The 24,090-nt window shown below is 38.0% G+C and overlaps 1 protein-coding gene across 1 annotated transcript; it reads left to right on the forward strand.

The window, feature by feature from the left end:
• The first annotated feature begins 16,484 nt into the window (after positions 1 to 16,484).
• FANCF (FA complementation group F) lies at positions 16,485 to 17,840 on the forward strand. The gene has a single exon (XM_032691111.1). The coding sequence runs from the start codon at positions 16,491 to 16,493 to the stop codon at positions 17,559 to 17,561; it is 1,071 nt and encodes a 356-aa protein (XP_032547002.1). The 5' UTR covers positions 16,485 to 16,490; the 3' UTR covers positions 17,562 to 17,840.
• Positions 17,841 to 24,090: the final 6,250 nt, after the last annotated feature.

Below are 24,090 nucleotides of genomic sequence, written 5' to 3' on the forward strand. Positions count from 1 at the left end.
TTGGGAAACCCTCCTTTTTTTTTTTTTTTTTTTTTTCTCCCCCCCCCCCTCTCTGACACCGATTTCCTATCCTTCAGCAGTCCGCACTGACTGAACGGAAGTTAAATACTTACTTTTTTTTTTTTTTTTCAGAGGGACGGCAAACGCAGTTCACACTGATTTACCCTTGAAATGCTGAGATATTGTATTACAGCCCTTGGCAGCGAGTTGGTTCTCGGTTCCATTTCTCTTTTATTATTATTACTCCCTTTCCAAGACTCTTGATTGTGGAAAAGGAAAAGAAAAGGAGAAAGGAAAATTTCACATCCAAGATAAAACTCGATTTTTTCCTTAATTTGGCTATTATCTCTGGATTTTTTTAACACTTATAGGCACATCTTTTAATTGCCACTTTTTTCTTTTTTTTTCCTGGTTAAAAAAATATTCCTGGGAACTCTTCTTTACTGCATGTTTCTCCAAAACCATTTCATGCCACCTGGTAGTCTATCTTGAACAAAAAAATATGCTGTTGATAAATTGATCATTCTTATAGTACACTTTCAAAAGAGTTATGGGTAGAGGCTTGGCTTGTTCTTGTCTATCAGTGCTTCATTTGCCAAACTAACTTTTAGCACACCTTAATTTCAGTCATTTTGTTCTCATCTTACGTCATTTTTGTGACATTTTAGCATTTTGTTAAATGTCAGAGATAATCTTCTCCAAATGTTGGGTTTTTTTCACTTATTCCCTGCACAGCAAAGCCCATTTTGTGAATTCAATAGCGGGAAACAGATGTTCAGACTTCTGCTTCTCTAAATGCATGAATGTAGATTGTTTTGTTGAGTTTCCTAATGGTATCATGCTATCACTTTCCATAACAGTGCCCCAGTCAAACAGCACACTTATTTTTCTCTTTCACAGTGTATAGTCTCTTAATTAAATTGTTCTAACCATAACACATTATGTATAATTACACAGAAAGAATTCTTTTAACTTGATTGCTGAAACACACATCAAGCTGACCCTTATTTTTTATGTACATTAATTTCTTTGTACGCTGATCTGCTGGGAAAACTTGATTTGTGCAATTAATGCTGGACTATTTCTCAAAAATTGCACTATAAGCAAATTCCTATTCTCTGAGTAGGAGATATTAATTCCTGGCCAATGAAAATGCACACATCTTTTGTTATTTATTGTATTCCTATACTACTATTATGCTTTTCTGATGGGCTATTAACTGCTGTGATGAGTGCTACTTAAATGAGAGCATTTCATCAGCATGCTGATATATTTAATTATGGTGAACTCTAGCCATGTACTATGTGAGTATCAGTATAGAATTAAATGACCTCCTAGTTTTGATCTGGTTAGCAAAATTTGGATGCCTCTGGGCATGACTATTTTCATTGGTTCATCCAATTTTTTGGTCAAAAAAAAAAAAGGAGAAAAAATCCCTGAAAATATATCCTAAAAATGCACAGGGGTGCAACGGATGGTGAGCTGAGGAGCAGATTCCTGCACACAGTTGACTGTCTTACAGTTTTTATCTGACCTTGAGAAAGATTTATTTATTTTTAAATAAGAAGAAGCCATTTAAATCCAATTTATGTCATCTCAATATAAAAACCAGCTTGAGATAAGAGGACTAATTTTGTTAAGGTGTCTCCTGTATTTAAAAGCCCTGCCACTTTCTAGGGAAGTTGAAAACCATTCCTCTAAGCAGCAGTTATATGTCCAGTAAAAGCTTCTCAAGGTTTGCATGTTCTTTGAAGGTTTAAGATTCCTACTAAGTTTAGGAGGAATTTTACACAGGGAATTAAGCTGAGGCTTTTCCAGGCATCACACAATAAATCCAGTGTGAGCATTTGCATAGATACCAATGGGAAGGACTGAAAAAGGAGTTGTAAGATCTTGAAGGTGAAGCTGGTTGTGCATATCTTGGTATGGTCAGTTTGTACCAAAGAATAAGCTAACAACAGGTGATATAGTTTGCATTCATGGATACTATCTATGGACCTTTTTCTAATGAGTATTGAAAGCAGAGAAGCAAATGCAACACTCAGTATAATGGCTAAGAAAAACAGAACACTGAAGGTTGGATTGAATCTTACACGAGCAAGAGTGATGGAAACACAGTGCCAGGGGTGCACTGACATGTCCCTCATAGGAATGCTGGGGAAGTTTCAGTTGCAACATCACAGTTATGGATGCACTAAGATTCACACTTCCTGCACACTTCAGCATTAGAATTTGGCTTTCAAATTTGACACAGCAACTTCGGAGCCCCAACACAAACACCTTTCCTACATAATGTTATTTCAATACCTTGCCACTAACCCTTTTAGAGGAAATACACAAAAGTTTCCCTGTGAAATGCTATAATTTTCACTGGTCCTCCACAAAATCAATCTTAGGTCCCCACACTTTCAACTTCTAGTGTCCACATGCTCTGATAATATTTTTGACAGTCTACTTCCAAAAAAATAAGAGGATGAATGGGCATATGAATAAACAATTATTTGAAGACAGACATATGAAAAATTAGGGACAGAGAGGGAGGATTTATAGTGACTGAGGAAGGTAAAGCTTGTTGGTGCATGTAGGAAGGCTGAGCAACATTATTACCACAACAAAATGGTTCTACACATTGTCATTTAGATAATATTTCCTTCCTAATTGTTAAAATTAATTCTTGTAAGAGATGGAAGATGTATAGAGGTGTTTGAGATGCAGCAAATTCCCATAATCTTTCTATGGTTTAGGACAAAAATTCAGGATTAAAGATTCTGAAATATTTACTCTTACTTGGCTACACATCATAAACCTTGATGCACAGATAATTAGAGATGAAATTCTGGAGCACGAGGTCAGCAAGGATGACCACAATGGCCCATTTTAATATGTGAAATTCCTCAGCCCTTTTCTGTAAACTGTCTATAATCACCACCCCTGAGGATGTGTGGATGCTATATCCTTCTGTGACAATATCAGGATTTTCTTATGAAGGTACCTTGCAGGTCACAAATGGGAGAGAAAATTACCTATATCAAAGGGTTCTCAGTGCCCAGGGAGCTGAAGCAGCAGTCACTGAATGGGAGGAAGAAAAGGGACTGAAAGACAATGTAGAGGGAAGGATGAAGTTCTCAGAAGGCAGAGAAGAGACACAGGCATCTGTAGATCACACTTTCCTGATGATTTTCCAAATGTCCCAAATATTCCTTCTTCAGTATGTAATCAGTGTCACAACTGACCTGTATAAAATCAGTCAAATATAATGGATACAATTAAATTAATGACTGGTATCCCAATCCTATAACGACTCGTAAAGCACATACATTAAAGAGGACATACCTTGGTCAACTAAGAGATAAAGAGATGGGAGAGAGCAACTGAGCAAGCTGAGTAGCAGAAATGATGAGTGAAGTGTGTACTGAGTAGAGAATATCATACCTGTTGATTTTCATTCTTTTTACCATTACAGGGACTCTGTAATTAAATTATTTAACTGAAAATTAAGCAGGTTTGGAATGCAGAAATACATTTCCTCTGTTCTCTTTGTTCTTTCAGTTCATGCCACAGAAGTTAAAATTCAAAAGATGAAGGGTCAGATGACTAAAAACTGCTGATACTTGAGTCAAGAATATGAGCAGCCACAATGAGTGCAGAATGTGTTTCATAAATCACCCATCATTGTCCCAATATTACAGTACTTACTTTGCCAAAAATTTCCATGTCTTCCTTGACTTTTAATAAACGGAGAGTAGTCAGTAGCCTTGCAGGCCTGAGATCAATAAATATAACCTTGTGGAACTCACTGAAATATATTGCACTAACCAGTGCCAGATACACCTATTTTAAATTTTTTCTAAAAGAGTTGAAATAAAATGTACAAATCCTAGTTAAAATGTTTCCTGCGTATGGCAATTTTAAGACTAGTGGAAAAAATGAAATGGATAGAACTTAAAATTATTTCAGGTATGCATAATTTTCTGTTTAATTAGCATGACAATAAGACAAGCTGTAAGTTAATTCTATCCTCAGTTCAGTTCAGTTCAACACACACGATGACTTCATGGTCAACTGAACTTTTACCAAACCTGCAGTGGAACTCTCATTTTAAAGCTCTACTAATAAACTTCAAACAAGTCCTTCACCATAAAAGTAGTATGTTTTGTCCTTCCATCTTGTAAACTCACTACACAAGAACTGTACTTTCTACCCATTTAATTATACCTAACTAAAAATAATTACAATTTCCATGAAACTTTGGGTTTGATCTTAAATATGAAAATCTCAGGGAAAAAAATTTTCACCATCGCAAGTCCAAATACAAATTAACTGTTTCATCTGCATCACATTTACTAAAGCATACCTACTTCTAATCTTTTGGAGTGATCTTCACCTGGATGAAATCTGAGCAAATAACACAGGTTTCTATAATCCATAATGAATTGACATACTGTGCACCAGCATACACAGACTGCTCAGAAGTTCCAGGTGTATCATATGTACATCACTGGGACAAACATTATAGAATAAGTGCTCACAATTCTGATTTATACACAAAAGTGTGTTTTGGCTGAGTGTCATAACAGTTTATTCATGGATCCAGAACATGCAGTTGACACGCCGAGAAAACTACTGGGGTTGACGCAATGATTACCAGGCCAAAGTCTATGTTCTGTTTGACAATAAAAGTGCCATAATCTCTCTTTAAACAAACCAGTGCCTCAAACATTAATGAAGCAGATTGTTGTTCTTAATTTTTTCTAAAGTATGAGGACCTCAGTGACTCAGATTTTGTGGCTGGTCTCTACTTGGGATGGAAAAATCATTAAAATAAGATGCCATCTGAGGTCACAGAGAAGCATCAGATTTTGACTGCTGACAGCACAAGAACAGCAACGAGAAAAAGAGGATGTAAACAGACCAACAGCTACCACAGTCACACTGTCTTCTTGTAAGTGTTCTGGAAGTGCTTTGGAATAATTTTATCAGCTTCTTCTTTTATAGGAGCTGAATCAAAAGAAACTAATTTTCATAGGAATTAACAGATAAATGCTGTGCTTTGGGAGGCAATTTACAAAGAGTTCAGATGCAGACATTGTAGTTCCTTGAAAGTAATAAAATTTCCAGACCAAAAATACCTGAAGACCAATTCATTATTCAAGAACTCAGAAATTAGTTTAAACAGAGTAGTAACACTTTCCCACCCATTTCCCCCTTGGCTGGTCAAATTCCTGCCTTTCCTCTTCTCTTTGCTTTCAGTGTCTTCCTTCTCTTGACCTAGGTTTCTCTTGAGGTCATTAAGATTCATTGCTTCCATTTTCCTTCCCTTTAACTTATTCCCCTTGTTGTTGGACTTCACATAAAAATAGCATTAATAAAATCAGATGAGGCTTTTTTTTGTACCTGGTTTATAAGAACAAAATTGCCAGCAGTTTTTCCAAATCTGAGAGAACTGCAACAGAAATAGCTTTAAATCTCTTCTTACAGTCCTATGGACTCAATTCAAAGTCTTCCTAACTTCATAATAACCACACCACTGAGACATAATAGTCCACACTGATATTTTCCCACACCACTGAGACATTTTCATAATATTGTACTGAATGGGGAAAAATGTCTTTCAGTAAGAGAGGTAGTGATCTGATACCTCTAAATGAAAATGCCAAGCTCTATCCCAAAGCAAATATGTGGCATACAGAAGTACCCTACGTGAGACAACTATTGTTGAGATACTACGTCTATTGCTACCTTTTTCCAGGATTTTTTTCCCAACTGCTCAGTTCAAGCAGTCAATCTTATACCTTAAGGAATGCTTTGAGTGCAGCATTCCTTCTCATTCTTCTGTTAAAGTGTCATCACCAAAGCATTCCTAATGGAAAGAACACCATTCCCTCTGCAGTGTACTACATTGCCAAATGAAAGAGTGTGAATGCCAGCTAATTTAATAAGATATTCTTGTCCTTCATGGGTTGGAAGACTCTGTTCCTTTCCCCAGCTCTGTAAATTTATGTGTTGTATGAATTTTGTTAAATCTCTTTTGATTTCAGGTTTCCCATCTAAAAAATAGATGTATTCATAAAAACTTTGTCTCATAAAGTTGTCTGGTGCAAGTGGACAACAAAAATTATATAAAGATGGGCTTGATTTATTAATTCAATTTATAGAAGAGTCCTATACATAATTCCCTTCTCTGTCTTCTTCCTTATTCTTTGAGCCACATATCTGGTAAAATGCTAAAGGAGAAGGGAAGTAAGCTGGTTTGGGAATAATCTTGGCTCTGGTTATCACTTGCTGTCATACCAAAACAAGAAATCTGTGTGTGATCTTGGGAAAGTTACTTAATCTTCCAGATGCTTCAGAGTTCCAATCTATAACATGACTATCAAGTATGTCTCATGAGGGTTGTGAGATAAGAGACACCTATTAAACATTCTGGTGTCACAGACAGAAGATTCAACATAAATTAGAAATATCACTTTTTTAATGTATTACCTCTTTTTGCAAGCATTCCTCTTGCTGTGAAGAAGTTGACCAACTGCAGAATCATCTCTGTGACATTACACTTCACGTAAGGACATGTTTCCTTCAGGAGAAAATTCCCAGTTGACAGCATTACAATCTGAAACACAATAAGGGAATATCTAATTGCTGACAAAAGACTAGTGTTTATATTTTTTAGCATGGTACTTCAGCAGCTGCAATCCACAGGTCATCCTTTTCCAGTTTACCTTTCTCTTCATTGGGAATGATTCTTTATTCTTGCTGTTAACCGTATCAGCGGAGTTGGGATTTTTTTGACGGTGTGTGTACGCTTTTAGTTTTCCTCTTGGGAGGAGCCTGACACAGCCCTGTTTATGCCATAGCCAATGCCTTGGGCATGTTTTCCTAATTGGGGCTGGCCAAAACTGTTCTGCTTTCCTGCTGCCTGTCATAGGCTGAATTACAGGCAATGGTGAGACCAGTTACTCAGCTCCCCTCATTAATGACATATGTTTCTGAAAATGCGTGGAGAAAATTTGAGTAAGATCAAGTTACAGACCAACCTCGAAACCAGATGCCCAAAACCAATAATGAGGAGAGAAAGCTAGAGATAGAAAGCTAGTTTTTTAGCCTTGAGAGCATTATAACCATGCTTACAAATAAGACCAGGAACAGAATGCCAGTATTAAAAATCACTCTGTGTGATCTTTAAATTTAGTAAATTTCTTTTTCTTCATCTATCACAAGTCCAGCCAAAGAGCTCACAAAATAATGACATCAAGAAATAATTCAACAAAAGTGAAAAAACACTTGTGCTAAATACTGTAGGTCTTACAAGTGAGAAGAATTAGGAACAAAGTAGACCAAACAACTAGGACTGAATATTCAGATCTGTTATCTGAATGATACAATAGCATAAGATACTTGGATACCAGTAATTCCCTATGGAATTTGCTACCAAATACTGCACTGTGTATCTGTGGCACTCAGGCTTCATTCAACAAAAAACAAATGGGAAAGACAGTGACCTGAAATACTTCAGTCTTAATACATGCAATTTCTGGGGCCTAAATCCATCCTAAGGACCTCTATTTCCATCCCAGTAGATATGGATGTGAAATTTTGATCTGTAGAAAATAATGTAAGGTAAACAAAAATACACAGTGATCTACCATGGCATAACTGGTGATACATCTTCTGCTGTAACATACACTAAGTGTTACTGGACATAGATAAAGTTATAACTTTCTTAGGCTAACTTTAATTTTTATTACTCCAGTAAGAAAAACCAGGTTATTAACCTAATAATAAATAGGTAGCCTAAGTAGAGCAGATAATATTTCCTATCCTATGGATAGCCTGAGTTCAGTGGCTGCTTCTTCGTGAGACGTTATAAAAGGCAAATCAGGAGAAATGCTAATAAAGCCAAGAGATTACAATACTGTGAAAGTAAAAAAATTTGCTCTACTGAGCAAGCACAAAGAATTCCAGGCCCACAACATGTACATTTTCAAAAATGAGAGTCTGGAATAGCCTTCTTTGAAAAGACATTGAAAAATAAAATAAAATGAAAAAGAGACTCCCAGTTTTCCAAAACCCTTCCCAGGGATTTGCCACATTTCCCCTTGATTTTGCTGTTATGAACTGGGATACTGAATCACTTTGGAGAAAAATGTAATAGGAAATCCATGAGCAAACCTGGTGGATTAAACTTGTGTTTATGTCCATTAATACAATAACTGGAGAGACGCTTGGAACAGAATTGAAGTCACTGTTTGCAATTCACTAATGAAAACAACATGTAAAAATAGAAATTTAAAAATGAAATAACGTTGATATTGTTACTTTTGACCAATATTTTTGTCAGTACTTCCCATCTAGGTAATCCAAGTTACCAGGACAGTGATGCATTAGCTGATAGTAGCGAGTTGGGCCGAAGGCATCTATTCACAGGATAAACGACCTGGAACCAATGACCTGTGTATAACTTGAACCTTGCATGATTGGTATGAAGCCTAAATACACACATTGCAAAGTTTTCACATAGGAATGATTTCAAAAACTGTAAAAGAAAGGACTTGCAAACCAGGACGAACAAAATGCTGTTAGAAACAGTTATATATCCAGAAAAAATAAACAAAAAATATAATGTAAGCAAAAGGAGAAACAATCATTTTCTGTTTGGATGTAGATCCATGCTAAGCCTACTCTCTGAGGAATCACTGCATCCTACCAGGCAGGGGTTTTTTCATCTCCAATTCCATGTCTTCACACACTGACAAGAGAAATGGTAATTTTGAACCAGGCCTTGTATCTCAATTTTGGTAAAGAACAGTGATTGACAAGACCCTTTCTTTCTTCCCCAAGTCCTTTGAAAAGATCAAGTTAGGGAAGAGCAGTTCAAACCAGTGATCATCCATTCAAACCACTATGAGAAGGGTCAAAATATTTCAATGGAAGAATGGAAAATACCTTACATGAAGTCAAACCTCCCAAACAAACTCTCTGCTTAGAGTAAAAATTTGTTGAGGTAAAAGAAACCCTCCTTCCTCAGCATTACTACAGAATTAGAATTCTTTTGAGATTTTATATAACCTAATGTTTCCTTTTTAAAAACTTTAAAATATTTTCATTTTTAAATGTTCATTTAAAAATTAAGTCAAAAATATTAAACAAAACATAATGATTTTATCTAAACTAACATTTTGATTTAGCTCGAGTACCTTTATTTCATAACTTCATTCAGTAGAAAATTCTAGCCTCTCATTCATAATGAAATCACTGTTTGATAGCAAAGACCACCAAAGAAAATAGAGCCATTTCCACGTTTAATACTGGGTAACTGTTACTTATTCATACAAAAAAACCCAAAAGACAGACCTGTACTAAAGGCCTCTCTTTTAGACATTTTCTTTAATTCTAGGAATTCGTCTTCATCCATCACCTTCACCCCATCCACAGGTATGCATTGCACAACGATTTTCTTCTGCTGGCTTTTATGTTTATGCAAATATCCTATGTGCTAGAATCTCACCTCTGCTGCCTTTTTTTTTTAAAAAAAAACATTAATATTCTTTTCTGCAAGTACAAGTCACTGTCATAACACTGCTAATTGGGAAAGCTAATGGCAACATCTCAGGATCATCTATGAACTAGCATATTCTAATACATGTATTACCTATGTTGTGATGGGTTTTGGATATATGCAAAGGCTCCAGTCTTTGTCATTATACAAATCTGTAAGTGCACTGGGCGAGGAATGAAGTCAGACAGCCCAAATAATACGGAATTAACATGAAGTACACAAACCTGACTGCTGTAGAAACTGCCACAACAAAGCATTTTGGTTTCTGGGCCTTTTTACTAATTAAGTACCTCTATTTTCTGTGAAATATGGTAAAAACTTCTTGAAGGACACCATTAAGTTAAAAACTCTGGAGTTGGGAAAAAACCTTTGTCTTTATTTAACCTGCCCTTTCTGCAGAAAATATCAATATAAGGCCAACATGACAGTTATGGTAGTGGTTTCTGTGATATGAACTTACCATCAGGAAGGTCCTGACAAACCTGCCAGAGGCATTTTTGAGACAGGTACACAACATTATTAACAAGCAGCTCTCAATAGAAACCAAAATTTGCTATACTGTACTATTGATCCTAGAAGCAGCTGTGTCAGTGTTAATGATCTGCTTTCAGAGGATGCTATAAGTATAGATAACAGAATCCAGTCTTCTTTTATATGTGTTTCTTAAACAAAGAAACAAAAAAACCCTTATGCTCTTCAAAGAAAATTCCTTCAAAGCTTTGCATTTGCACTTGTTTAATTCAGGCAACTATGTCATTTTTTTTTCATGGGATGTTCTTTTTGATATACTAGGGCAGAAAAAAGTAAAATCTTTTAACCATTAATGAGATTCACATATAAGCCCTCATTCACTTCAGGAATGATTCTTACCATCCCACTCTCTCACATTTACTTCACAGTGAAAAGGATGTTAAAATGGAAAATCGGATTCCTTTGTAAATATTAGCCAATGAGCTTCTTAGCAAAGATTAAAAAAAAATTTATGTATATATTCTGTGGTTTCCATTTCCTTGGTTTTATTGTTTTTATGTAAATTCTCCCAGGACATTTCAGGTTATATGTCTGGAAGCCCCAGCCATTCAGCAGAGGAAAGGTTGAGAGAATAATGAGAAATGTGCTGGAAAAATTCACATAAAAGTTTTGGAGACATGAAAATGGAAACAACAGATACATAAAAGTCTTATCACTCCAAAAAAAGAAGAAATGTCTATCCAGCATGTGCATATGTGTGTTTTAATGCAGCTCTCTCTGTATACACAGACGTGCACTATTCATGAAGACACTGTACAGAGCTCCAAATGAGTGATATCTGACAATTCTGAGATGTTCTGAGGATATCAGGGCAATGAAAGTGAATAATCTAAGTGATTTATGCTATTAGAACCCAGACATATATATATAAATAGCTCCATGCATAGTTGTCTTGCAATGAAGTTTCTGTATGTTTTTAATGCAAGTGAAAAATATAATCAAATCTAAGATAAAAATATGTATATAAGATCTCCCTGTACTCTTGTGAATGACAGAAGTTTAGCTGTCATGAAAATATACAGAATCTGCAAGTAGGAAAGAGTTTTTAGTTGCTATTCTCAAACATACATTTTTTTTTACTCCAATACTCTTACAGACATTTAGTTATTAAATACTAAACCTGTGATGTTAGACTAAGCTTAGTCTGAGTATGCTTCACTTCATACAAGTACTACAGTATTATAGATCAAAATTCCAAACCTTTAGCCATAGCCAGTCTTTATGACTCAAGTTTTATGGAATATTATTTTCAGATGATCCTGATAAGGTGATCACTAAAACAGATAGCTCTTTAAGACACTTCTTAACAGGCACCCTAAAAAGGGGAGCTGGGTTCAAGCTGTCTCAGCAGGCTGAATATGTGCACCTGATCCTATAAGAAAAAAACATAAGCAGCTAAGAGTTTTCTTGGCTTAGAGGAAAAGAAGACCAGAAAAAGGCAAAACTAGTCGTAGCTAATACACACACAACAACTGCAGCTGTGTTTTGGAAGGCACACATGGTCATTTTACAGGGCTCATCCGGTGCAAGGGAACTTTGGAAGTCTGTAACTAACTTCATCTCTTCTAATTAATTATTCAAAGTTGGAAAAAGGAGACTGCACTTGCCACCCAATTATACTTGTGATACTGAAGAGCTGTACCTTACCTTACCTTAGCTTTGCTACTGTAGTCCTCATAGTATTAAAACTAGAAGTGGGGGTAGGCAGCAAAGTCTGTCTTTTTATATAATTTTCCTAAAAATTCACTTTTGATATAGCCAGACAGAGGTGAAATTCCTAATTAGAGCAGGGTTTAGGTTCTCTCAGTGATGTGTTATGTATAGCACTCTTTCAACACACTGATTTTCAATCAGTTTTCACTCTTGCGCATCATAAAAAATTACAAAACTGCTGCTTGGCCATTGACACCTGTCACTGAAATCATGTCTAAGGCATCAAAATGGGCAAAACACTGCTACACCACAATCAGCATATGCAGGACTTACAAAGATGTTTCAGGGGAAATGCCTCTGATGACAGACGTGCCTTTTGTACAGCCTGAGGCTCACTCTGATGTACAAATTAATAGGTTCATCACCTTTATTGTGCAGTTTGATCTGTTCTCATTCCAAAAGATAATGAGACTACATTTATCAAAAAAAAAAATAAATCTGAGCTCCTCAGCAGAAGATACAGAAGGGCTGACATAGTCTGCCAGGTATCTCAGTTTTCCACAGAGTTTGTTGCAGAAATAGAAATAAATTCTGTGAGAATGGTTCACAAATTCAGAGTCTTCACTATGAATAAGCCACTAGATAATGAGTGTGGCAAACTTGTGCCTAGCACACAATTTGAGGCAGCTAAACAAATCTCATTACAGTTAAAAAGTGACTATTAGTGCCAGAAATATAGAAGATTATCATACATCTCTCTCAATGTATTAATTTTTGTAATTTACGATAACACCCCCTACCTAAGGGAAGACCATTTCAGAGTTTTATAATGCCAGTTATAATGAGTAAGCAATGTCCTAAATTTCTATTCGGTGCAATTAGTATAACCACGTTACAGCCAATGTGACTTCTGAGAGAAAGGAAAATATAACAATGAAATCCAGACTTTTGGCTACTCTAACCAATTTTCCTTCAAAACTGATTATTTCCTGCCAGGGTGAATTTTACTGGCTCCGTAAGTAGAGTGAAGAAACTCACTAGTTCCATAAAACTTCATATGAATCTTTTACTTGACTTCTCAGCTTAGATAAAACACCACAGTAATTCATATAAAATGCAAGGCTTGTGAAGCTGTTTTGCAGTGCTTCACTGAATAGTGGGCTTGTTTTCAGGGAATTGTGGAAATGACTTCCCAGATTCTGTATCTGACATTGCTGTTACTTCCTCAACAGCTTTCTTTGCCATGTATCTTATCAATCAGAAGCTGTAACGGAGGAACATTTACTAGGGCTTAACACAACCACAGACAAATAGGCTCAAAACTCTTTTCTTATTTTAATGCTTATTTTAGAGATTAAATGAAAAAATAAACTTTTTTGGGGAAAAAAAAAAAAACAACAAAACAACAAAACAGAGGCAAACCCAACAACTCAAGGAACACTGGCCACCCCCATTCATACTATCACAGCTACTTAGAGGAGGCATACAGTAGAGATCTTAAACAATCCAGTGTGTTGTGATTGTAAATCTGTGCTCTAGCCTACCATTCAAAATACACCCTGTTTTCTCTTCTGTTTTCTTTGCTTTCAAATAAGGCAAAACAAAGAGGTTGCTTTTACAGACTGTGTAACCGAGTGATAATTCTTCTGTGTGATTTTCTTTAAGGTATCACTGCGAGTTTCATTTCTTGTTAGGTAAAAATAAAGAGACTGCATAGTTTATATAACATGAAATACACATCCAAGCACACCCTGGAACAGTATGAGAGACTACTGCAAGAATCATTACTAGAGGAAGCAGGCTGATATTAAACAACCAAAGACCTATGGGAGGCCCAGAATTAAACTTTCAGTTTCTTTTTTTTAAAAGTAATCAAGCTAAGCAGGAAAGCACCACCCCACCCCCCCACATAGTGCTATCTGCAAATCCACTCACCATTCTATCTACCCATCTCTGTGCTCTTACTGCGTATCCTGACATCCTAACCCAACCTTTCCTTTTCCTATCCCCTTCCCCAACATTAACTCTCTACCTCACCTCCTCAGTCTCTCAGTACTTACTTCTTAAGTATGTCTCAACTATCCTACAGGTGTTCCTCAGGTAGAAAGGCAGCTTAGCACTGTACAGATACTTTTAAACAATACCTATGCAACTCAGCATTACTATTAGGTAGCAATTGTCTTATCATGAGTTGGTAGACAGAAACTACAAACTACAAATTTTGATGCTTAGTAATCATGTTGATCGTGGGAGAACCCTAGGGCTGTGCCAGCTATTACTTGGCTAGAACTAAGACTGCTCATAGAAAAGAGAGTACCAGCTCTTAAAAGTTATGTGCAAGTAAATCACCTGTAAGAAGGGAATTCAATTTAATTTGATTGCTGCGTGGCACCACAACCAGCAGACAATCAACTGATAAATAGATTCCACTCTTGCAGTGGAAGATCCTAAAATACACTGAGAATGGCCAGGTTCTCAAATAATAACACAAAATTCAGAGTAGAAAAGGAGTTCCTTCAATGGCGAGTGTGGGTAAAGAATTATTGGTTTTCTGGGCTACTGTAGCGTAACAATTTATCATACCAGTCTCACTGATACCTTGTTTCTTTTGTTTGTTCCCTGAGTTAATTTTCTAATGGGTCCTTATGCAAAACACTGCAGTTTCTTCAAATTAGGCTCTATTTTTCATTATATGCATCCCCATCGTGATTGGAGACTCCAGATACAGCTGCGATACCTAGAAATATATAAATGCCTTTTTGCACGAACCATTTTATTACAGAGATGTCAACCTGTGCCCCTTCGATGAAAAATGCTGATATTTAGACTTTTCACCCTAACCTGAGACAAAACCAATGCTGAAATATTCAGAGCTTTTCATAAAATGGAAATTCCACTTTTCAATCAGCTCTACAGAGACTCGTTAGAACACACAGACCATCGCCTTTCACATGCAAGAGTATTCCAGATACCATATTACTCAGTGTTTTTCCCAGGCTGGTTAGACTTTCACAACCTGTTTTTGTTAGTTTCCTGGTGCTGCAAATGTGATTATTTGATTTCTTTCAACTGAAACACACGGAGACATTCACAGGATATAAACCCCTATTCTTTATCCAAGAAAGAAAAAGAACAGTAATGTGAAAGAATTCTTGTGAAAAGTTTTCCGAAGTAAAGTGAAATATCTCTTCTGTATGACATCAAGCATATGTATCTCCAAAAATATCCTTCACTAAAATAAACCAAGGGTCTGGAATTCACTGAAACTGCTTTATTCCTCTACGCCAAAGCCCCCATTCAAGAGATGCTGTACAAAACTTGAGAGGCCTATATATATAAAAATATTATATATGACATATTACATACTATATATCTAATATTTAATTATATTCCAAAAACTTCAATTTCTGTCACTTTTTCATTTCAGTAAAACACTAAGTAACATCCCAAAGTGTTTGCACTCAACTGTATGTATCTACCAAGTTTGCATGTTCCATCTTCCCTTCAATGTATATTATTTTATAATACGCTTTGGAATGTACAGGCAAAGCAGATGATGGGTCATTATGAATTTATTAATTACAAAAGCAATTCCATTGTTAACAATGCAACAAATCTCAAGACACCTGTAGAATATGTTTATTATTCCAGAAATAGCTAACAGAAATCTTAAAAGAGATTTTTCAGGAGAAAAACATGCATTTTAGAATGATACCTTATTTTAAGGTATCATAGACGTGGAGGGGCTGTTATGAGCTCCTTCAAGCAGAAGGGCCATAGAATTTCACTCCAATGCCTGTATTAGGCCCTTAACCTCCAGCTGATCTCAACCATCAAGCCTGTAGCCCCATGGATTTTTAAATAGATGACTGAAATAAGAAAATATGATAACTCAGATAAGAGCTCTGTTTTCATGAGACTACTTGAGAAAGATTTTTCCTAAGCAACCATCTAAGGCTTAGCAGGAAAGCACCACATAGGGGGGTCTGAAGAGGGAAGCCTTGTATCTAAACCCTTACTCACAATTTTCTTAATCTGCCTTTTGCTTTGTTTTCCAAGGGTGATGTGAATCAGAGAAGCTGCTCACCAGAGAAGCTTTGAAGTTACCTTTAGGGTAAGGATCTGTAGACATGGGACAAGGCCTGAGCATGTTCCTAGTGAGACAGAATTCCGATGGGGTCAGTGGCTCTGTTCACACACTTCAGTTTTCCTTAGTGGAAAAGAAAGCAGTAGAAGCAAGTTGTTGATCTCTTTATTGTTCTACACCTCTTAGCACAGACAGACTGTGTGGCCCAGAGAGGTGATTGCCCTGCCTTGCTCTCACCCCGAGATCTGCGTGCAGTTTTGGGCGACGAAATATAATAAAGATATAAAGCTATTAGAAAGCGTCCAAACGAGGGCTATGAAAATGGCGAAGGGCCTAGAGGGCAAGGCTTTAGTTTAAAAAGAAAAAAACCCACACACACACAGAGGAACACAAAAAAAACCTACTCTAACAAAAACAAAACCAAAACCCAACATTTAATCGTGCTCGGTTCTTGTCTTTAATTTCGCTCTATTTCCCGCTCTCGGCTGAGGACCCATCACTGACTGCCTCGGACAGCGGGTTGCGGCTCCTTTAAGAAAAGCTTCGCACGGGATTGACGTCCCGCTCAGCCAATAGAGTTGCAAGTACCGCCCCCGCACGTCTCGGATTGGCCCGCGCGGAGGGGCGGGGCGCCGCTCGAAGCGGGGGCGCCAAGGCGGCACGATGGCGGCCGTGCTGGGGCGGGTGGCGGAGCTGCCCGCGCTGCTCGCCCTGTCCCGCTCGGCGCTGGTGCGGCACTGGGACACCCCGGCCCTGGACAGGGCTCTCGAGTGGGCCCGCTACTTCCAGCACGTCCACGACCGGTTCCGTGCGCGGCCCCAGCTCCGGGAGGCCCTGGGGCGGCGGCTGCGCCGGGCTCAGCCGTGCTCACCTCCGCTCGGCTTCTCCGCCCTGGGCCGCTGCCCGGAGCTGCTGGGGCTGGCGCTGCTGGAGAACCGCGCTCTGCCGCCCGCCGCCTGCCGCCGCCTGCTCCGCCGCCTGCTGCTGCCGCCCGGCGCGGGGGCCGGCCCCGAGTCCCGCGGGCTGGCACCGCTCGCCCGCCGCAAGGCCGCCGCCCGCCTGCTGGCGCTGCCCCGCCGGCCCGGGGGCACCGAGCCGCGGGTGCGGGCGGAGGCGCAGCTGCTGCTGGGCCGGCTGCGGGAGGAGGAGGCGCAGGAGGGCGCGGGGGCCGCGGGGCGGCCGCGGTGGCTGTGCGGGGTCCTGGAGCGGCTCCCCCTGCCCCGCGCCTTCGCCGTGGTGGCGGCGGCGCTGGCCCTGCTCGGGCAGGGCAGCGGCGCTGAGGGGGCCGGAGACGGGGATCGGGATGGGAGCGGCCCGGACGGAAACCGGGCGAGTGCAGCAGGAGATGGATGCATTGCCGGGCTGCTGCTTTCCTGGCTGCTGGGGAACCTGGAGCGGTTCTCTGCCTTCTGCCTTTGCCTCCCAGGTTCCCTTCTTGCTTCCCTAGCTGGTCACTATTCCCAGTTAAGCAGACCTTATTTGGACCTCTTAACCGCCTGGGGAAGCCAGTTGCACTATGACCCCTTGCAGGGGCGGTGGGTTAAAAGTTGCCTTGAGAAAGCTGAATTGTCCTGGGAGGAGCTGAGGGAGCGCTTCAGCTGCCTCTGTCAGGGATCTGCACTCCTTAGAGAACAGACCCAAGCTGCTCTGAAACTCCTGAAGATACGAGATGGAGACTTCCAAGTCCGTGGCCTAAGTGTGTGGACTGACTTACTGATGGAAGTAGAGAAATGAAATAGGTTCCTAATACATGAACACGAAAGCAACATGAAAACTTGTAAAGTCAAGCAAATCTGGTTAACCCTATTTGATATGAAAGGCAACACAATTATACCTCACTTTGGGTTGAAAACCAGCATGTGACTGCTGATCACACTGATTCTGACTGCATCTGAAGTCTTTCAGGGAGGCCTGGTGCTTTCTTGTAATTGTGCTGTCATGTCTGGTCACCACAGGAAACGCCGTCCTTCTCAGTACTTGCTGATTAATTGCCTAATAAAATGAAGAAAATAATTTCTCTTTTGAGTGTGGAGTAGTCTTCTGTTTAGAAAATGTTATGGCTCAGATATGGTCACAGTAGTCATTTCTCTAAATGCTGGAGACTGACCAAAAGCTCTAAGGGACGGTGGAGTTTCAAATGTGAAAACCCCCAGATTCAGGGTTCATTTAGTAGTGGTTGCCTTCCTTGGGCTGTCAGCTCTGGTGGCCACTCTCATGCTTTTATAGCTCTTGCACATGACTTAACCCCTGGGTCTAAGTGAAGAAAGTGAGAGGAAGCCAACTGGAAAGCTTCTTGAAAAGTTCTAAAATTAGAGAGTTTTATTAGTTGTGTGTTATTCGACAATATGCAAGTATTTCCTAAGAAAATGGCAGTAAAATGTAGGGTGTTCTGTATTGTTTTCTTCCCTTTTCCGTAGTCAGTTAAATGATTCATTATTTTGTGAAGCAGAAAAGTGAGTGAACAACAGACTTTTTTATTATATGTGTATATAATGTGTATTTTATATGTGTATATAATATTTATTTTATGTGTCTAACACATTGTCTATGTATAAAATATTATATAACAATATATATGTATAATATGTATTATTATATGTTGTACTATATGTGTAATATAATATTTACCCTCCTTTGTTATTTATGTTGTATCAGTTTCTGTGAAGAAAACTTGTCTTTTCCCTGTCATTTGAAAGGAGTATTGTAATGCAGAGGTAACATGTTCATGTGTATTTAGTTCTGTAAGGTAGTATTACCAAAAGTGAACAGTGTAAAGAGAGAATAGTTAAGGAAGATGAGGAAAATGTATGGAACTACTGCAGAAAGAGGTATTCATTAATCTTTTATGTGGAGGACTTGTCAGAGTTCCTGTAGCTCATAATCTTACAGTTTCAAGATCCATTTGACACATCTCTTTCTTTTGTTGCAAAAGCCCCTCAGGAAGGATTAGAAGGTTCTTCACTTCTGCTTATAAGCTTAAAAAAAGAAAACAAAATATTAAAAACTACTCTAATTAGCTTCAATCCAGTTATAGTTTTTAATATTCAGATGATTACTCTAATTAGCTTCAATCCAGTTATAATCATCTGAATTATGACACAAAATGGTGTATATAACTATGGCAGACATTTCTGTATGACAGAACTAGAATGGGAAGGATCTCATTTTAAAATGGAAACAATCAGTACAAGGGCATGAGCATTGTTTATCTGCGAGAAGAAATTACACTTATTTGAACTTGTGTGGAAATAATTAAAGGCTTAAGTTCTTAGTCTTCACCTCTTCTATAAAAGAAGAGATACTTAAGGGTAGCACACTTTATATATTTAGAAAGACATGCTACTAGCCTCCTATAAAAAAATGTCTGTTTTCTTTGGATTCCTTGCTGTGTCATGTCAGTGAGACAATGAAGTTATGGAGATCTATGAATATGAACCTATTCTAAAAGCTACAGCTGTGGTAGTTGTCTAGCTCTGTCTTAAACAGAGTTGTCGCCCCTTCTAGAACTTGTGGTCAGTCTTAAAAGACACCACTATGTCAGAGGACCTCCTGGCTGAGTCAGTATTTCTGTGGTATCGAGAACAATATGGAATCTGTCTTAAAAATCTGAAATCTGTCAGTGTTTAAAACTGCCTAGAAGTGTAAAGCATGAAGTTTGAATTTATGTTGTCTAGCCACAGTTCCCTGTGTTATGTAGTTTTGGCACTTGGTGTGGAAACTCTGCACTGGAGCTTGCTCTTAACGCTTTTAACAGGCATAAAGGTTTCTTGTCTGTTCGAATACTTTTTGGTATCAGAGGTTCCTGATGAATGATATACCAAAAGATACAAGTCAAAGTCATTCCCTCCTCCCCAGAGGGGTGATTATCAAATATTGCAGTAATCTTACAAATGTTATAGTGACAAACCAAACCTGATCCTTCTTCTGCATAGAGATCTAACGGGAAAGTTGGGTAGAAGCTGCTTGCAATCCCTCTCTCAGTGAGGGATAATCTATCTCAACTATTAAAACTTACTATTCCCAGGTACTCAAGTCTCTGGCATGGGACAAATTTCAATGAGAGTTAAGGCTTGGTTTTGCTTGTCAGAGTAGATATTTTATAATTATACTCAGAATGTTCACTCTGCATTAAGTCTCTTAGCAGCTTTTAACTTTTCTAGAATAAATCAGATGCTTGTAGGGAGTTTCTTGCAGTATTTCAAGTCTTGCTTTTTGATAAGCCTTCTGTTACATAATTCAGTTCATGAAGACAGATATCTTCTATCCAAGCAATGTGTCGTTACACCTTTTATTTGCTAAGTGCAACTACAGGATCTACTGGCATAGCCACAAAGTGTGACTTTGAGAACGCAAAGAAATAATAATGGGATGGGCAGGCAAGGGACAGGCCAGTATAGACCATGTATACTTGATTTCCAGTTCTGTCCTCCTTGAAGGAAACTGGATAGTTAAAGGTAGTTCAACCTCAGTGAGACAAAAGCACCTGGTTATAGCGATTTCACGAAAGTGTTCAAATACATTATAGAGAGGTGCCAGATCCCTGATTACCAAATTCCAAAATCCATATGGCATTTATTGAACAAATGTGCCGGACCACATCCCCTATTATTTCAGCATGCCTGTTCAATTCACCAGGTAGCTGTGCGAATGAAAATTAAATTTTTTTTTTTTTTGGAACTCCATTTTTAATAAAAGTGTAAACAGGAAAGGAAAAAGTGTGATGTCTGTAACCTCCTCCCTCTCCCTGAGCTGCTGTATTTGCAGCTCATATTTGCATGCTGAGGTTTGCAGCCCAAATTTGCAAATTCTTGACAATCTCAGCTGTTGCGGGAAGCAAGATATTATAAATGACATCCCACCTTCATTTTAATTATTTATTTATTTTGTTTTTCACTGATAAAGAGAAACAGATCTCTGCTATTTATTAAATGACGATTGAAGAAACTGCTATACTTGTGTTTCAGGTAAGGATTGTGGAGTGCGTCAGGGGGATGCCCAGTTAAAAGCTAAGACAGATACTTTGCTACTGTTGATGTTTGATTTTTTTGTTTTCTTCAAGTAAGAGAAAACAATTTACCTCATGTCAAACAGAACTGTAACTACATGAGTGACATTGTAAGAGTGTCTGGATACTAAGTTGCCTTTTATCGTATATTTTTTCTTGTGAAGTGTCTGTTACCTTTTAATAACCCTACCAAGCAGAATCCAGAAGAAAGCAAATTATATGTTCTAGTAGTTCACAGTATGTATGCAGATAATAGAATAAAGATAAATAGTGTAGAATAAATCATTCATTTAGGAAATAAATATTAGCAGATTGATGCCATTCAGGTGAATATATGAGCCTTATTGTGACCGAAAGAACACGTGTTTCAGAATGTCCAATTGAAATGTCAAGTCCAACCATGCATTGACATGATTTTTTTTTTAATACACAAGATTTCTTTTCCCCACCCTCCTCCCAAATAGGTGAATAAGAGTCTAATGTTCTAGTTCTTCAGTGATAGTGAAGGGTGATTTTATTTTTTTTACTTGCTGCATGTAAGAGAATATTTTTTAGGTCACAAAGGCAGACATATTTTGATCACATGGTGGTAACATTTTCAGATACTGTTTAATTAGAAAGCCAAGTTAAAGTTGTATGGCTAATTTTAGTTCTACTGTTTCTGAAAAAAGGAAGGTTTAAAGCTGAATTCTATTCCTTGTGAAGAGTTTGGATGAATGACCCGTTGCAGAGTGCCAGCAAAGGCCCCACGTCATGGCCATTCAGAACACAGCAAAGAGCAGTAGTGTGGGTATCATAAACTCGAGAAGCTTGTTTAGTCTGATGGACAGAGTTACAGAAAAAGAAATAAAATGCAAGTGGAAATGGTGAGGAGAAAAGGCAGAAAGCTGCTCCCTCTTGAAGACCCTTGAGAACAGGTAGATTTGCTGCTGCTGGGGACAGCATCAACTCTCGGAATGTTGTGATTAAAAAAAAAAAAAATCAGAGTTTTGCTTTGATGTTGGTGGCTCTTCTAAAGTGCTCAACCTCTGTGTGCCCAAATGACCACACTGATCAATGGTTTAACAGGCAAGAGTATTAAGGTAGCAAATGAAAAATGTAGCTGTGTGTGCAGGGCAGGAAACTGCTTGTTTAAACACAGAGTGGACTCACTGAGGTGAGACCAAAAGAACAGTATCGTATCTGCTCTGGTGTAAAATAGATTTGAATAATCACAGCTGTGGTCTGGAAAAGTATCTTTTTATCCGGTAATAATTACTATAAATCCTTCTCACAAAGTGTTTGCTCTCAGTATTTAATCTATCTCATGAGGAATTAAATGTTATTTTGACCAAACACATCATTTTTTATTAATCAATTATGTACCTCTACTGAATTTCAGATTAGGAGATGATAGACAACCTGGAAACAATTACATGTTTGTTCTCCCCTACCTATGTACTTTTTAAAAAAAAGTCTCAGGAAAAAAGAATCTCTGTAGCAATGAACTAGATGAGAGATAATCACACAGTTGAGGTGCATTCTCTTTGATCATTTTTTATAGGTAGCCTACAAAGATGTTAAGCTGGTAAAAGTAGGTACTACTTCAACATTGAAGTCATTCATGTGCCAGCACCACTTTAATGCCTTGTGTGCCAATACTTTAAAGTTACTGATATTATTTTACATATTTAATTATATGATAATAGATTTTCATTGTCTCAGTCCTTTCGCAACTAGAGGTCTTTGTCCCTAAATCTTTAGAGTGGTTGGGATTTTATTTACAGTTAGTGTTTTGATTCCATCTCACACACCACAGAGGGTGGCAGCAGAGCCTCTCTGCACAGATATGCGTGGACTTCGGATCCAAGGGGAGAATCCAAGCTCAAGGATCATTCCTAGAGGCAGAAGAGATGCAGGGAGTAAACACCCACCGTTGTGCTGCCCACTCAGAAGTTTCCAGTTGAAAAATCCCATTGAAAGGCTATTTTGTCCTTGCAATTCTAATTTTACCAGTTCTTTAATGTAATGTAGGGTCAGGTAATGTAAACTGTATCCCCTAACTGTCTCTATCCACAGACCCATTTTATTAATAACATTAGGTATGCAGCTCTTAAATTCCTTTTCTATTACATGATAAATTCCAAAGTATTATGTGATCAATTTACTGTAACACTTAACTAGTACATTTTACCAGAAATGATAGCAGTGTGCCCCGAACAGAAAATACAGCAATCAAGTTCTGTATTTTGTCTTGAACTGCACCTTCCTATTACATTTCTCCCTTTGGGAAAAAAGTCCAGGATGAATGCTCAGACCTGGGCTATTCATAGTGTGTAGCTCACAAAGAGATTATCCCCAGCATTTGATAAAGCGTTATTTAGGTTTTTGGCAATCATCATGAGTTTTAAATCCCACCACAAAGATTCAGTTTGAATGTTTTCCTAAGGATAATTTCCAGGAACATGGAAAGTCAGCAATGGAAGAAAATTATGTGCTTTCTATCATGTATAATAAATATTGCACCCATAAAAATAGCCAACAATGCAAGACTAATTGTTATATGATCCAATTATCAGTTAAATGCATAGATAAATACTTGTTTTTAATGCTGTATAACTGGGAAACATTATGTGCATTTATTTGTTTTGGTGTCATAGGAGGAGATAATGAATCCTCTTTGAAGACCAGGAGGCTGAAATGTGAATGCAACCCCTATTTCCAATACTTATAGGCAGTGAAGTCATTAATATTTTCTTATTAATGTAAATGAGCTGGGTAAGAACAATTGATTTCTTCTAGGAATTAATTGGACATAATCAATCCCTAAAGCAAGTGTGACAACAGGGTCATTCATCAGCTGCTTAATGTTGCAATAGCCTAAGCTTGCCCTTTCAGCTGGAGAAAAGGCTTTTAAATCATTATGCTGTTGACAAAAAATTGTGTACTGTTGTCTCTCATGGCCTCATCATTCTTAATGTTGAGGTGAAAGTTACTGAGTTTTATAATTTGCCTTGTTCAAGCTTTAGTTTCCTTTACTGGGTAAAAATATAAAGTATATATAAAGTATATATATAAGCAAACAAATGTCATAGTTTATTTTCCGTCTAGTTCTTTTACTCAATCTTGAGTAAGATGATGGTTTTTGTTTGATTATACCCACGAAATAATCTGACCCATCATTTGTTTATTTGCTTCAAATTACTTTGAGCACTGAATTCATCTCAAATTTGCTGAAGTCTTTTGCTTTTTTGTTTGGGGGCTTGCTTTCCCCCAAAT

This window comes from Chiroxiphia lanceolata, chromosome 6 (assembly GCF_009829145.1).
Source record: "Chiroxiphia lanceolata isolate bChiLan1 chromosome 6, bChiLan1.pri, whole genome shotgun sequence".
NCBI classification, from domain to species: domain Eukaryota; kingdom Metazoa; phylum Chordata; class Aves; order Passeriformes; family Pipridae; genus Chiroxiphia; species Chiroxiphia lanceolata.

Coding starts and splice junctions, on each gene's coding strand:
- FANCF (XM_032691111.1), top strand. CDS start 16,491: ATGGCGGCCGTGCTGGGGCGGGTGGCGGAGCTGCCCGCGCTGCTCGCC.